This window comes from Bicyclus anynana, chromosome 14, assembly GCF_947172395.1.
Source record: "Bicyclus anynana chromosome 14, ilBicAnyn1.1, whole genome shotgun sequence".
NCBI classification, from domain to species: Eukaryota; Metazoa; Arthropoda; class Insecta; order Lepidoptera; family Nymphalidae; genus Bicyclus; species Bicyclus anynana.
Window position 1 is genome coordinate 722,414 of NC_069096.1, and position 14,905 is coordinate 737,318.

Below are 14,905 nucleotides of genomic sequence, written 5' to 3' on the forward strand. Positions count from 1 at the left end.
GCATGTTCTCAGATTTGCGTTGTTGGTGTGTACAAAAGGAATTACATAAATCGACGACCTAATTAATAAATTTATTCATTAGGTCGTTTATGTAATTGAATAAATTTATTTTCTTTCTTCTTCTTTCTTTCTTTCTAATTGTTTCTGCAATTACCGGCCACCGCTTTAGTACGGCACTAGGTTTTTCGATTTATTTTTAATCATCTATACTAATAAAGCCGTACATTAATAATTAGTCGTAATTCTTCATTTGTACCTGAGATATTACATTCACGTAGTCACCTGTACCGCTCAGAAATGACGTCACGGTGCTCGGAGTTATTTTCTGATATAGCAACAGCCTTCTAAGCGTTATTCAAGTTGGTTAATTTCACAGGTTAATTTTTTCCAAGGGCTTGTTATAGTCTATAGTAGTAATTATCAAGTCGGCGCATATAGGAGGTTTTCCCACGGCGTTTTCCTTCACGTGATGAATAAATGACTATTCTGGTACCAGTCGCATGCGGAACTTCAATAAATAACGTGTAGTAATTTGTAGTAGTGTGTGAAGCATGTACAATTATAACTACTACTAATTGTTATTTATATGTAAATTATTTTTAACTGTTACCTAGTAAATATTCATATGGTAATACATATTGACACCTAATCACAAATGACATCTACACAGATACACACACACAAACCAAACACATGCACAATGTGTGACTATGTTAAGATGCCCGTGAAAAATGAATATTGTCAGTTCCCTCTAATTTAGCTGACGCTCTTTCGCGTGTCTCACTAGTTTGTCTATATTTGAAAGTATGTTTGGCCATTGGCAAATACTTTACAATATGTATTTAAGTCTCGTGTTACGGTGTTTGTCGTCGCATTGCTCTGAAACGGCTAGAAAAATAGATATTTTAATGATATTTAGTAGGTATATTTGATAGATATGAGTTTTTACCCTCATACGCCCATTTTTATAGATCCGTACCCAAGGGGTAAAACGGGACCCCATTATTAAGACTCTGATGTCACCAGGCTGCATCGCATGACCCGTGATAGACACTTCATATTTTCACAGATTATGTTTTTCTTTTGCCGCTATAACAACAAGTACTAAAAAGACAGGGTAAAGGTACGGAACCCTTTGTGCGTGAGTCCGGCTCGCAATTGGTCGGTTTTATAAAAAAAAAATATATGAAAGAAAATCTATCGGGTCATCTACGCGTAGTATTGTAGAAAACTATTGTGAAACACGAAGTATGTAGAGTAGGTACTAGCGGACGCCCGCGACTTCGTCCGCCCTTAGACCTCTTTAATCCGGTCCTATCGCAAGTTCCATTCTTAGCGGATACCTATTAACTATAAACTATCTCCTAGTCAAATTTCATCATTGCACGTCAAGCGATTTTCGAGATTTCGTGATGAATAATGACCTTTCGCATTTATATATTACTAGTGGACGCCCGCGATTTCGCCTGCATGAAATTCAGTTTTTCACAAATCCCGCAGAAACCATTGATTTTTCTGGGATAAAAAGTAGCCTATATGTTAATCCAGGATGTTATCTATCTTCGTTTTAAATTTCAGCCAAATCGGTTCAGTAGCTGCGGTGTTAAAGAGTAACAAACATCCATACAAACTTTCGCGTTTATAATATTAGTGTACTAAGATAACGGGCTCTATGTCATGTAGCATAGCCTGAAACAGTGACGTCAGGCTACAAAGGCTTTTTCATATGTAAATACAGCGGCTGTGTGCCTTCGTGACATCGCGCTTTGGCGATACAATGCAAATTGACACCGGCTTGTTTTTTGTTTGGTTTGTGCTCTTTATTGCGTTGTTGTTGGTTTACCGTATATCATCTGTAGTATTACTCCAGTCAATTGGTGTAATAAATGGAGGTTACCTGGAATGTTTTCCGAAAATGAGTTGTGTAGCAAAACACTTTTGCAGTGATCGTACGTTCAAACTATTAATTCAAAACACATATTAAAACACAAATTGTATGTATATTTTTTATAAGTCGTCAAAAGATTGGTTCTAGGTGTTATTTTTAAAAAATTGCGCCGTGAGCGGCAACAATTCGAGGTGGCAAAATATAAATTCGAAAACAGAACCTCAAAATATATACACATTTTTAAACGCCCAGAAAGCTTACCCAGGCTTCGAACCCTAGACCTTGTCTTAGTGGTTAATCACTGAACCAACGAGGCTATCTATCGCTAGCTTACTCAACGTAAATATACCTGTATTGTGGCTATTTAGTGTAAGACGTGACGTCATATTGAAAACTTAAAAAAAAAATTCTTTGTCTTTTAAATATGGCCCGTTTCTTATTCGATTAGTCGCTGAGATTGTGCCAGGAGTCTAGATCTAAACCTAGGAACGAGATGTGGTCTTAATTTGAAATTGTAATTATGCCCGTAGTAATTTGAAATTCTTGCCCAAAGCTAACCCCCGCGTCTCTGTCGCAAACAGTAATGATGTAATTAGGGTACTCATAATTATCATATAATTACTTTCTTTGATTAATATTAACTTAATGTAATTAATATTCATTGAGTCAAGGGTCTGCATGAATTTCAGGAATTTGGTAATCAAAATAATGAATAATGAGCTTGACCTTTGTAGCGATCGCGCACGTCCGTCACGTTTTTGCGAATAACGTTTTGGGGAAATTTACGTTTTTTAGCAGAACCCCGCGGTTTACCTGCGTAGTTTCCATTCCCGAGGAAATATATAATGGATCATGAATACGGGGATGTTAATGTAGCTTTCCATTGGTGAAAGAAATTTTAGTAGTAGTAACAAACAAACAAACAATCAAATCTTAGCTTTGTATTATATTAGTTTAGTTAGAGATAAATGAAAATTAAAAATATTTTATTCACACTAATAGGACACCCACTAGGTGAAAACCTTTATTACTGGGTGTTCCGCAAATCCAGCATCGTAAAAAATTGTACTTAGTGTTATGTATTTGTCACGTAGAAGGTTTGATTTGTCAGTACGTGCAATTTTATAGACGAAATATACAGTGACATTTACAAACAATTTAGCGTCCTAAAATATGCATTAAAATGGGTGTAAGTCGCATTATGAGTATGGGTTAACTAATCAACAGAAAACAAAAATGTCGAAAAGTTAAATGAAGCAAATGAGCATGTCACTCTATACCGGATGATACTATATCCCATCCTAATCCCTATCCTAAGAATAATTACATGAGGACCTGCCTCGCTAGACTTTACTTATATGATAAACGATCTAATGCGATTATAAAAACTGTATCTATAGAATCGATGTTTCATAGTTGTAATCGTGTTCCTCGGTTAAAGAGCTTCGTAAAAATACCTTTTTGTGTAGTGGAATGGTGTAAAAAACGGTCAACAACTTCTACTTGTACTTTAAGATATAATACCTAATCTATGCTCGTTTTCGTCTAAAAATGACTGACAATTTTGTTTGTGAATTTGGGTGCGATACTAGTCCTTATGTAATTACTCCTGTCCTGATCCCAACAAACCTCTCCTAACCTATTCCTCCTTTCCAGGCCCATCTCACATAGTGACTCAAATTGACGCTCTGGTTATCCCAAGCAAATCTAGACCAGATGCAATGGATAACCAGGATAGATCCAGACAACTCACCGAGAAGAGATCAAAAAAAAGTCTGAGGACCCGCAGCAAATCCGACATTAAAAATAGAGAATCGCACCAATCTGAGAGAGATTTCGGCAAAGGTTCTGATCGAAAGAAATCAGATCCCACATGTGGAGCAAGCGTTCACATACCTAGGAATAAGCAAACAGGCGAAAGTCCCAGAACATCTATGGATTTAAAAAAAAAATCAGGCATCCTACGGAGTCTAAGCCTGCCAAAAAAAAGTAAGCCGAAAGTGGACGACCGCACCGTTACCATAGAAAAAAAGATTGAACAGAAAACAGATGACTTATCGAGGACGACGTCGGACGAAGCTGAAAAACAATTGGAAGAGTTGATTTCCCACTCGCGTCGGCTAATTGCGGAATCGGAAAAGCCTGCATTGCTGGGTAAGGAAAGCTTAAGTCCTCCAGGTAACGGGCCCAAGTCTCGCGTGGTCGATTCACCTGATGACGCCGACGCCGGTTCCATCAATAGATGGGACCCGCTGGTGATAGTGCTCCTGTGCGTCGTGGTCATGGTGGTGGTATTTCATTCACCTTTGTCCTTTATCTTAGGACGGAGGCCTGAGAGAGGTAGTTAAGAATAAATTAATTTCATTACATTTTATTTGTTTTGTTATATTCGTTTTATTTTTATTTCTTTTTGTGTTATCCTCGTTACCTACCTCAAATTTGGACAATGGGTTTCTATAAATATGCATTTCTTCATGCAGTTTTTGGTGGAAGGAATAGAATAATAAGAAATAAATGGCGGAAATAGGCGGTTCTGTGTTTGAATCTTATCTTTGAAGCAAGAAGGTTTTTTTTTTAATTGTATGCACCTAATAGACTAAAATGTAATCTCTAGGAGTGATAATACGTAGTGTGATTTCGCCTCTGTGTAAGCAAACTTCTCGGAAATGCCTCGATAACAATTCCAGGAATCTGAATGAGCTTTTGCGGAATTTGCTGAAATCTGTGCGAAATCGCTCCGATGCGGCGAGTGGGCGTAACTTAGGCGGCGTTCACATCCGACGTAGAGTCTGCGCCATAACTTATAGATACGGGTCATAGTGTATCAACTTAGTTACACCAATTTGGGAGATATTTTCTTTTATTTGGCTAAAGTAATATTATAAAGATATAATATTATAAAGTAATATTATAAAGAGATTTCATTGTAATTATGAATTGAATCAAAAACTACTCGACCGATTTTGAAAGTTTTTTCACCATGAGAAAGCTAATCAAATAATAAAACTATTACAATTCAGGTTGCAAGCGATAACTTCCAACATGAACGGAAAATTTAATTATTATAAAAGCAGTACTTAGACGTTCCACTCTCAGTTGGCGATTATTTCACGCCAGATGTGAACGCCGCCTTAGCCAGTCGACGCCACGTCGCAGGACTAAACTGCTTTTAACACAATCTTATTTTTATTCGATCTGAGATGGAATCGCGCTAACGTGGAACGGCATTTATGACGTTTCACTGTTAAACGGTTACTACGTGGCATAACGGAACGGTGTTTCAACGGGTTAGCGTTTGGGATATAGAATTGCTTAGAAAAAAATTATATAACACTAGCGAAAGCCATATAGGAGAGAGGATAAAGAGCATAGACCCAACATGCTACTCCAATATGGGTTGGCAGGATAATTATTGTAGGAAGTGTTAGAATAGTGAAGTCGCCTAAGAGCTTTCATCGAACACGCTTGTGGCTGGTGAGAGGCTTCGGCCGTGGCTAGGCCGCCGAGCGATTTAGCGTTCCGGTACGATGTCGTGTAGAAACCGAAAGGGGTGTGGATTTTCATCCTCCTATTAACAAGTTAGCCCGCTTCCATCTTAGATTGCATCATCACTTACCGTCAGGTGAGATTGCAGTCAAGGGCTAACTTGTAAAGAATAGAAAAAAACACGCTGCCTAATCCCTTCGAGATATATGGGATATTCCAGTTTATTAAAAAAGTCCGCGTAGGAATATAAGCTATATATTTTACCCATTTAATAAAAAACAGTCACGAAAGTTAACATCGATTTTCATGCAGAGGAATGCATTAGTACCATACTAGCGGGCGTCCGCTAGTATGGTACTAATTTATTCATTCAATATATGCGGAACTTCTTTGTGTTAGACACACCGTAACGTGCCTTTCCCACCATTTAATATTTAACTGAAGGCGTGTGCCGTGAACTGTGGATATTTTCCCGTAAAATGTAGGTTAAACGGTTTACCTTGGTTCATCTCCTATAATCTTATAAACACCATTATAAGATTACAAGAGATGGAACCAAGATTTATATAAATGAAGCGGTAACCGTAGCGAACGACTTTCATCATATAGCCTGTGAACGTCAGACCTTTGCTATAGCAATAGCTGGGCTATTGTCGTAGCCACTCCTAATGTCACGCTGTTTATTTGGAGGGGAAGGGATATATTGGTAATGTTGGCAAATATTCTTTACTAGCCGACATTCTTTGGTTTCACCTGAGTAAAATACGGGAATTAAATGTTGCTTATGACACTCTAAAATAACGTTTCATTGGTAAAAGAATATTTAAAATTCGTTTTTTTGTCTTTATTATTTTATGTTCATATAGAAAAAAAAACAATTATTAACTTTCGCAGTGGTCTACTTATATGTTTCTTTACTTAAATTTCAAAAAGCTGTAAGGATTAAGCCACCAAGATTAGTATTGACGTAGGTCCCTGTTTTTTAACTAACTTAGAAGGCGAAGGTTAATGAGTTTGACTTTTCTTAGTCAATTAATTAGTTGCGGGAGTGGGCGTTGTACCGCGTGCGTGTATCAGACGCAATGACGTCATCGATCCTATACATATAAATAAAGATACCTACTAGTATGGCTTTCTTAAAATGACAGAACTTAGAACATCGAAAGCTACTGTTACACATGCTCATTACAAGCACGAAAGCATGCTACTATTGAGCATTGCTACTTATTAGCATGTGTATCGCAACATTGCTAATAATGAGCATGCTTATTTCGAGCTTACTCAAAAATCAACAGTCGTGCGATTTATGAGCACACTACTTGCTGCGCGGGTGGAAGGGGGCTGCTTTTGCGCTTCTGAACAGGTTTGCTTATTGAGTATGCTAGTCGATCAGCATGCTATTCTTGCTTTCACCTTCACCCTGTCTAACACGATACTATAGACAGAGAGCGATAGATAAAAATTAGGATGTGTAATTGAAATGTTTGCTTTGAGCATGCTTATTCAGGAGCATACTTAAAAATAGCATGCTTATTGCTAGCAAATGTAAACTGATGATGAGCATGCTCGTATGCAGCATACTTAATAGCACATTTTTAGCATGCTATTTTAGAGCATGTGTAACAGTACCTTAACAACAGAAATCTAGCGCTTTAGCAATAAAAAAATAAGACCAAAAAGGGCCCGCGTATCCTCTAAATACGTACGCTAATGTGTTATTATTATAAGAAAATGGACTTTAATAACGGTTACATAAAGTTGACGGCCTCCGTGGCGCAGTGGTATGCGCGGTGGATTTACAAAACGGAGGTCCTGGGTTCGATCCCCGGATGGGCAGATTGAGATTTTCTTAATTTGTCCAGCTCTGGCTGGTGGGAGGCTTCGGCCGTGGCTAGTTACCACTCTACCGGCAAAGACGTTCCGCCAAGCGATTTAGCGTTCCGGTACGATGCCGTGTAGAAACCGAAAGGGGTGTGGATTTTCATCCTCCTCCTAACAAGTTAGCCCGCTTCCATCTTAGAATGCATCATCACTTACCATCAGGTGAGATTGTAGTCAAGGGCTAACTTGTAAAGAATATATATATAAAAAAAAACCCTTAGTTAGTACTACGAATATTGCACTGTTGCCTTGCACTAAACAAAGTACTAACTAAGGTTTACTCTGTAAGAGCTCAATTAAAGTTTATTTTTTTCTATTATAAATTCGTTTTTCTCGAGAAAAAAAAAGATCACCAGTGACAATAAGAAACAGTGAAAGAAATCTTTATATCTTAATAAAAAATAATAAGAAGTTGTTAAAAATAAACAACTTTAACTCTAAATTAAAGTTATTATTCCAAACACTGAAGAATAAAATATTTTTTTATTTTCAGTCAACATCATGATTTCCAATTATGTAAGGAGTTTGTTAGTGTGTTATATTATTATTCTATAGATGTGTTCGTTTAGGATACGCCCCCCGGGAGTTTTCAAAACTAAGAAAAAATAGAAGCGAATTCCAAAAAAATCCTGATAATCATGATCCCATATCAATGCTCTAAATGACAATGAAATTGTTCACCCGAAGTGCTCCCGCCTACGCGCTTTGGTGGGCGGATGACGTCACACCATTCATATCATTCGAACTATCCACATTGCTGCCTCATTTCTTTCGTGGCTAATTAGCTTGTTTATGGGTTATAAGGTTCGAGTCCCAGCTCAGTTAACTGGTCCAGTATTTAGTTAGCTCGTCGAAGGTTCAAGCAAGATCGAATCAAGATAATGACATTTTGAAATGATGATGAAGAGATGCTGCTTATCAATAATATTCGAAGATTCAGAGCTTCCCGTTTCGAAATTCGAATTAGTAGGTATTATAAAATTCGGATTAGTTCCCGTTTCTGTTCCCATGAGAATGTGGGGATAAAATATAGCATAGGTATGATACAATCGGTGTAGCTGTTTCAGATATTAGTCGGAACAAACAGACACACATAAAAAAATGGTTTTTCGAAATTAGTACCGTATACATATTTTAATATATATTTATTGGAATGTGTGACAGAGGACAACATGATTGTAGGGATCGGATAATGAGATGAGTAATAGAAGCGAATGGAAGAGATTGACACATTTTGCCGACCCCATATAAGTGGTATAAGCATAGAAAACATAATTATGTACAAGTATAGGGTAAAGGAGATGATAACATTTTAATAATTTGATTTTAGTACAAAGATGCTAATTTAAAAATACAAAACAAACATTTTCTGTCGTCATTCCAGCTCAATATTTACTTTATTTTTTTTCTTGTTAATAAAATATGAAGTCAATTAATCCAAAGATGGTATAATCATAACGATGGTTAAACACGCAAACGACAGAAGTTTTGCGAGGATCCCATTAATAATGAAATATTCTGAAGCGACAGCTCTGCGGAGTACCCTCAGGCACTTCAGGCAGGATGCCGGTGTTACGTGTTGACCTCGAGCTTGTGCCTCGAGCCAGATTATAGATCGAGGCGTGAAAATATAACATACAGAGTCATATGTATATGACATCGTACAATTGTAAATACCGTTAGATTTCTTAATATAATATACACGATGATATGTTTATTGTATATGCCACAGTAAAATTGTAAATACCGTTAGATTATAATCTATCTAGCAAGATTGTAAACTGTCGAAAGATTTTTGACTGATTGATTGATTGAACCGCAACATACTCCAAAGAACCGGAACTTGAGGGGCTCAGAAACCAATGGTTAGGTTAGGTCAGGTTTTTTTACTACTACTACGTTCTTCCTTACAATCTAGTATCTACGGAATAATAACACGTTAAATTGTAAGTAGTATGATCCGCAAAGGAATACGCTTTTATTATGTTAATTGTAATATTGTACATACATACGAGTATACTGTGTTGTTGGATTAACATAAGACTTATAAAATGTGAAACGCATTATTTCGATACGTTGATGACGATGATGTAAGTGTTAGCAAGTAGTGCAGAATAGCGATGATTCTGTGCAACGTTGCATCAGTTACGAGCATGTGTTGGAGTGCTGCCGATATTGCTTACTACGAACATTTTGTACTATAGATATGTCACTAGCGCGTCGAAACTGAGGCGAATAATGGCGGCTAATTGACTTAATTACATTTAGTTGCATATTACTACCTACTTACTGCGTGTGTGCCGTGATAGCACAGTGGATATGACCTGTGCCTCCGATTCCGGAGGGTCTGGGTTCAAAACCGGTTCGGGGCATGCACCTCCAACTTTTAAATTTTTTTAATTCTCTGCGTGTGTGAAGTCTGCCAACTCGCATTAGGCCAGCGAGGTATTGGCCTATCCCCTCTCATTCTGAGAGGAGACTCGAGCTCAGCCGTGAGCCGAATCTGGGTCATGATTGTCTTCAATGTCGAGTAGCTTAATTCGGATCACTTTTTGCGGTGATTTTGTACGTAACATATCTGTAAAATAAAATATCGTTGGCCTACTACGAAACTGATGACTCAACATCACATTCTTCGATTGTGTTCAACGTAATACACTTCTAACTTTGTGATCTGCAATTTTAAACTCCTATCGGTTACATAGACGGCCGACCGGCGCAGTGGGTAGTAACCCTGCTGTATGCATCCGAGGTCTGGGTTTGATTTCCACAACTTGACAGAATGTTTGAAGAGCAGATGTTTTCCAATGTCTGGGTGGATTTTGATATAAATACAAGCTATGCTTACTATACTACTTGATAGTGATGTGTATAATTGTCTAAATTTAATTGTGTTTATTATTTAATATTTTATTGTTTGTCTCGATTTCTCTCTTTTTTTTGTTCTTTTAATTCCAATTTATATTACCTAATTAAATTATAATAGTGTCAATGTATCTCGTCTTGACGCCAGCCATCTACATCATACGTTTTAGTGCACATGCGTAATTTTGCCTTCGTTACAAGTAAGAAAAAGCTTAAGGCGCCGTTCCAGAACGACCTTGACCTCAGACTGTTCGCAAAGTTCTACATTTACGCCCTGCGGGTGACAAATGGGACCTTGTCTCAGTGAGCGTGCCAGGCTCGCAGACACTGATTTATCGATAAAACACAATAGAAACAAAGCCTTCTTCCCTCCAAGTTGAGTTGTTTTTGCTTTGGCACAAAGTGTTCGTTGCAGCGTTGGATTTTTGTTTCTATTTGTGCAGCAAATATTTATGGTAAGCTCTTTGTATGCGCTTGTGGCTTCAGCCGATTACAATAAATGGTAGGGTTGCCGTCTTAAAGTTCATATATTTTTAAAATACATTAATAATTTTACCATATTGTGAAAATTTAGAATTTTGATTGATTGATAAATTGAAATTGTCAATTTCTGCGTATAATGCCCTATGGGTGACGTCTTGTGGTGAAGGGAGTATATAAATTAGCCGTACATACAGTCAGTAAGTAATCACCCACTTAAGTCATTAAGTGGGTGATCCAAATGTTTATAATCTCATCTCTGAATGAACAAGTTATCATCATGGAGTCGCGACTCGCGGCGCGAGGTCAAACGTTCGCTGATTAGATAGCTCACATTCCGGATCTGACCCAAATCGTGATTCGCAGCATCCGGGATATTTGCGCGCTTCCGATAGCGTTTGCCAATCGGAATTACTGACATTAAACCCTACCCTGTAGCCCAGTAGTATAGTCATGTCATCATCATCATCATCATATCAGCCGATGGACGTCCACTGCAGGACATAGGCCTTTTGTAAGGACTTCCAAACATCACGATACTACCTGCATCCAGCGAATCCCTGCGACTCGCTTGATGTCGTCAGTCCACCTGGTGGGGGGTCGGCCAACACTGCGCTTACTAGTGCGGGGTCGCCATTCCAGCACTTTGGGACCCCAACGTCCATCGGCTCTTCGCACTATGTGTACATAGTCATGTAGTCTGAACTATTGGTCATGATGTCCTGCGTCTAGATTTCTATTATTTAATGCCAAGTTAATTGTGATTACAGCTAATCAGCTGTGATTACAATCAAGGGTTAATCACCCTTCCATCAGAGTGCATCGTGAAATGACGATGCACTCTGATGGAAGCGGGCTTACTTTGAGAAGTTTATTTTACTCTCTTTAGGTTTCTATTCGCTACCGGTTTATCCGATAGGATGGTACTAGCGTCTGAAGAACCACATTTAAGACTAAATAGATAGGAATTGAGAAACCAATGCTGAGTTTAGAACGAGATATTGGATTAATTTCAAGCAGATTCGATAAAGTAACAAGTCTAACCTGCAAGTCTGCAGTCCGCATTACTTTTTATCCCGAAAAAATCCATGGGGAAACCATTTGCGAAAACTGATGATTTTTATGATATGAATGTTTGTTACTCTTTCACGCTTCAACTACTGAACCGAATTAGCTGAAATTTGGTATTAAGATATATTATAGCCTGGATTAACACATAGACTACTTTTTATCCCGGAAAAATCCATTAGATTTTATTCCCGAGGGATTTGTATTATGTAGGGATATGTATTATATTATTTAAATAAATGTTTAATCGTGGGTATCTATTCATGTGGTAATGTTATAACCCCGTAGGTCACAGCGCATTTTAAACAGCTACTATTTTTAATATTCCCCGAAATACGAGTAATGAGCATTCACGTTTTTCTCAGAACGCAAATAAACAACGAATTCGTAAGAAGTCAAGAGCAAATATTTCATTACCTAGGACATTTATTTTTGTTTTTCTTTATCCCGTGCCAGTTGTTCGTTTCTTTATGGCACCCGTTCGTAGTTATGTGAAATACAAATACATATTTTTCTATTTCAACATGCGTGTACAAAAGTTATTCTACCCTAGTGGTAATATTAATTCTTATTTGCCTCAATGGCTGTTTGGTGACAGCAATATGCATTGCTGTAGTACTTCCTTGCACGAACTGTGACACAAAGGCTCTACTACTGCATACACTTCCTATTGTGTCATTGGAGCGTAGACAGAACGTAGAAGGATGTAAATAAATTGTTTTTTTTTCATCATTGTAGTACGAGTAATAGCAGAATACATAATAGCTTTGATTATATGTATCTACGAATGTATAATCAAAGTAAAATAGTACAATTAAAATATTGGTGATGGAACACACGCGTCGGCCGTCTTATGGTAAGAGGAAAACCATGACTTATAAATGTTTATACATAATGCACTTGGCAGGATTTGCAAGAAACAACACACCCTATTGATTGCCACCCTGTCCATCAACCTGAGGCGTCTAGGGGTTAAGTATTGTATGCCTGTAATAGAGCCTCGATAACTCAACGCAAAAGCGATCGGACTTATCACCGAGGGGTGGTGCTTTAATCCCCGCCTTGCTGGACTATTGTCGTTCGCAATCCTAGTATAGTCTTTCCCGACTAGTTGGAGGGTAATGAGAATATTGGTCATATTTAAAAGATATGGCAAATGTTTTTTTAACAAAAAAAATACACTAACAACTGTGCCCCTCAACCCGGAACACATGCGATGCTGCTTGGCGACATAAAGAAGCCTGGTGCTGGTGCATCCCCGGACGAGCTGTCATAAAAAGCCATGCTATTTTGTATCAAATTAGAGATGTACCTACCCGTAAAAAAAACGTCATTTATGTTCATCTTGTGCCGCATATGCCGAATATTTTTGTGGATTTTGACGAATTTATTCTATTATTTTTTTCGACGAATTTATTCTATTAGTATGTTCGATTGTTTGTATTATTTATTACATTAGGTATACTGCGCAGTTATCTACACCAATTTTAATTGAACATTTACCGACTTGACGCAAACTGTAACCGATATTTTGATATCTGGCAGGTAAACCAAGATACAGATGAATTTATGATCATTTCTCTTTCAACAGAAGCTAAAAAAAAAAACATGGTAATGGACATATCCGATTGATAGGTTGATCACGTGACCTATCGAAAACGAATGTCCTCTTTTTACATTTTTTTTCGAAGCGTTTGCGATTGTAGAAAGAGTGTGTAAATTGGTCTTAGGTCTGATTTATTCTACCAGAGTAAAGCAGCACAGCTATATTGGCATGCGTCTTGTCACAGATCCCTACACCCTGGACAGCGAGTACATCAAGCGGTACCTGGGCGAGCTGACGCCGGTACAGGAGTCCAGGCTGCTGCAGCTGAGGAAATGGATTGCAGACTTGCAGAAAGGAAAGGTGACTACGGACTTAAAATTAGCAATGTGTTTAAACACGTCTAGAATTACGTATTCTAAGAAAATGATCTGCTAAATGCGAGTACGATATATAGGTAATTTAGATTTTCAAAGAAACTTGAATCGTAATTAAATTAAACATTACTGATGTCTGCCCTAAAAAATTACCTCATCCTAGTTGACAGACCTAAGTTAAAAACTCGTTTCTTATTAATCTACTAGCGAACCCGGTCAAACTTCGCTTTTTCTTATGTGCGCTTCTTCCCTACCCCTACCCTTCCCTACTCCCACCCAACTCTTAAAAACTCTCCGTAAAAACCATTGTCTTACTTCAAGGAATATTCGAAAAAAAGAATTACCCAAATCGTTTCAACCGTCGTCGAGATTTGCGCTTAGCAACACATTTTGTAGATTAATTTTTATATTATAGAAGATGTGCATTATTCTACAATATCATTAACCTGTGCTATAAGGATGGGCCTTTTAATGGGAGATTAAAATAGGCTGATATTGATAATGTGGCCTTTTCGCGGCGACCAAAACCCATTTTCAACTCCTTGCCTACGGTGACCAGGGACGATTTGGCAAACTACCGCGGTTCTACTAGAGCAATTCCTTTTAATGTATGATGAAATCGTTGTGCACACTTATTTTATTACACCACTACATGAGGGCGAGATAATGTCGAACTTTTGCCAACTAAAACCCTGCGGCCCGCCGAAGCAGATCTACTTTAACTAATCCAATATATTACGCCGAGGTCAGCGGCGAAACCGATTTTCATTATAGCGGCAGCCAAGCTAATGTAATTTAATTTGTAATTAGGTAAGATCAGTCAATTTGAAGAAATATAGGCATGTTGAATGTTATTTTATACTATTAAATATGTGTCACGTGTATCTAACGGTGAAGGAAAAACATCGTGAGGAAACCTACATAGTAAAGAATTTTCGTAATTCTCTGCGTATGTGAAGTCTGCCAATCCGCATTGGCCCAGCGTGTTGGACTATTGGCCTAACCTCTCTCATTCTGAGAGAAGACTCGAGCTCAGTAGTGAGCCGATTATGGGTTGATCAATTAAAAAAAAAATATGTTACGTGCCTAGAAAATATGCACTACCGTAATAAAAACTCAATATTTCATAGCCCGACCCAGGACTTGAACCCAAGACCTCGTGATCCGAAGCCAAACAAGCTAAGCACTGGACCAACCAGGCAGCTTCATGACTGTTATTCCGAGGGTTGGTTGAAGAGGGGTATCCTTCTAAATATTTGTACTACTTTTTGTATGGCTCTAACCTTGGACTTCCAAAGGCCACCTGGACCAAAGGCG

General features: G+C 38.0%; 2 protein-coding genes across 2 annotated transcripts in view; one reads left to right on the forward strand and one right to left on the reverse strand.

The window, feature by feature from the left end:
• LOC112046466 (rab GTPase-binding effector protein 1) overlaps positions 1 to 14,905 on the reverse strand; it is a 449,904-nt gene that overhangs the window by 122,783 nt on the left and 312,216 nt on the right. The gene's annotated exons all lie outside the window — the stretch shown is intronic.
• Positions 1 to 14,905, forward strand: part of LOC112046480 (protein real-time) — a 70,144-nt gene that overhangs the window by 35,428 nt on the left and 19,811 nt on the right. Inside the window, exon 6 of the mRNA XM_024083108.2 lies at positions 13,459 to 13,574. Within this exon, the coding sequence (XP_023938876.2) occupies positions 13,459 to 13,574 (116 nt within the window). The remainder of the gene's footprint in view (positions 1 to 13,458; positions 13,575 to 14,905) is intronic.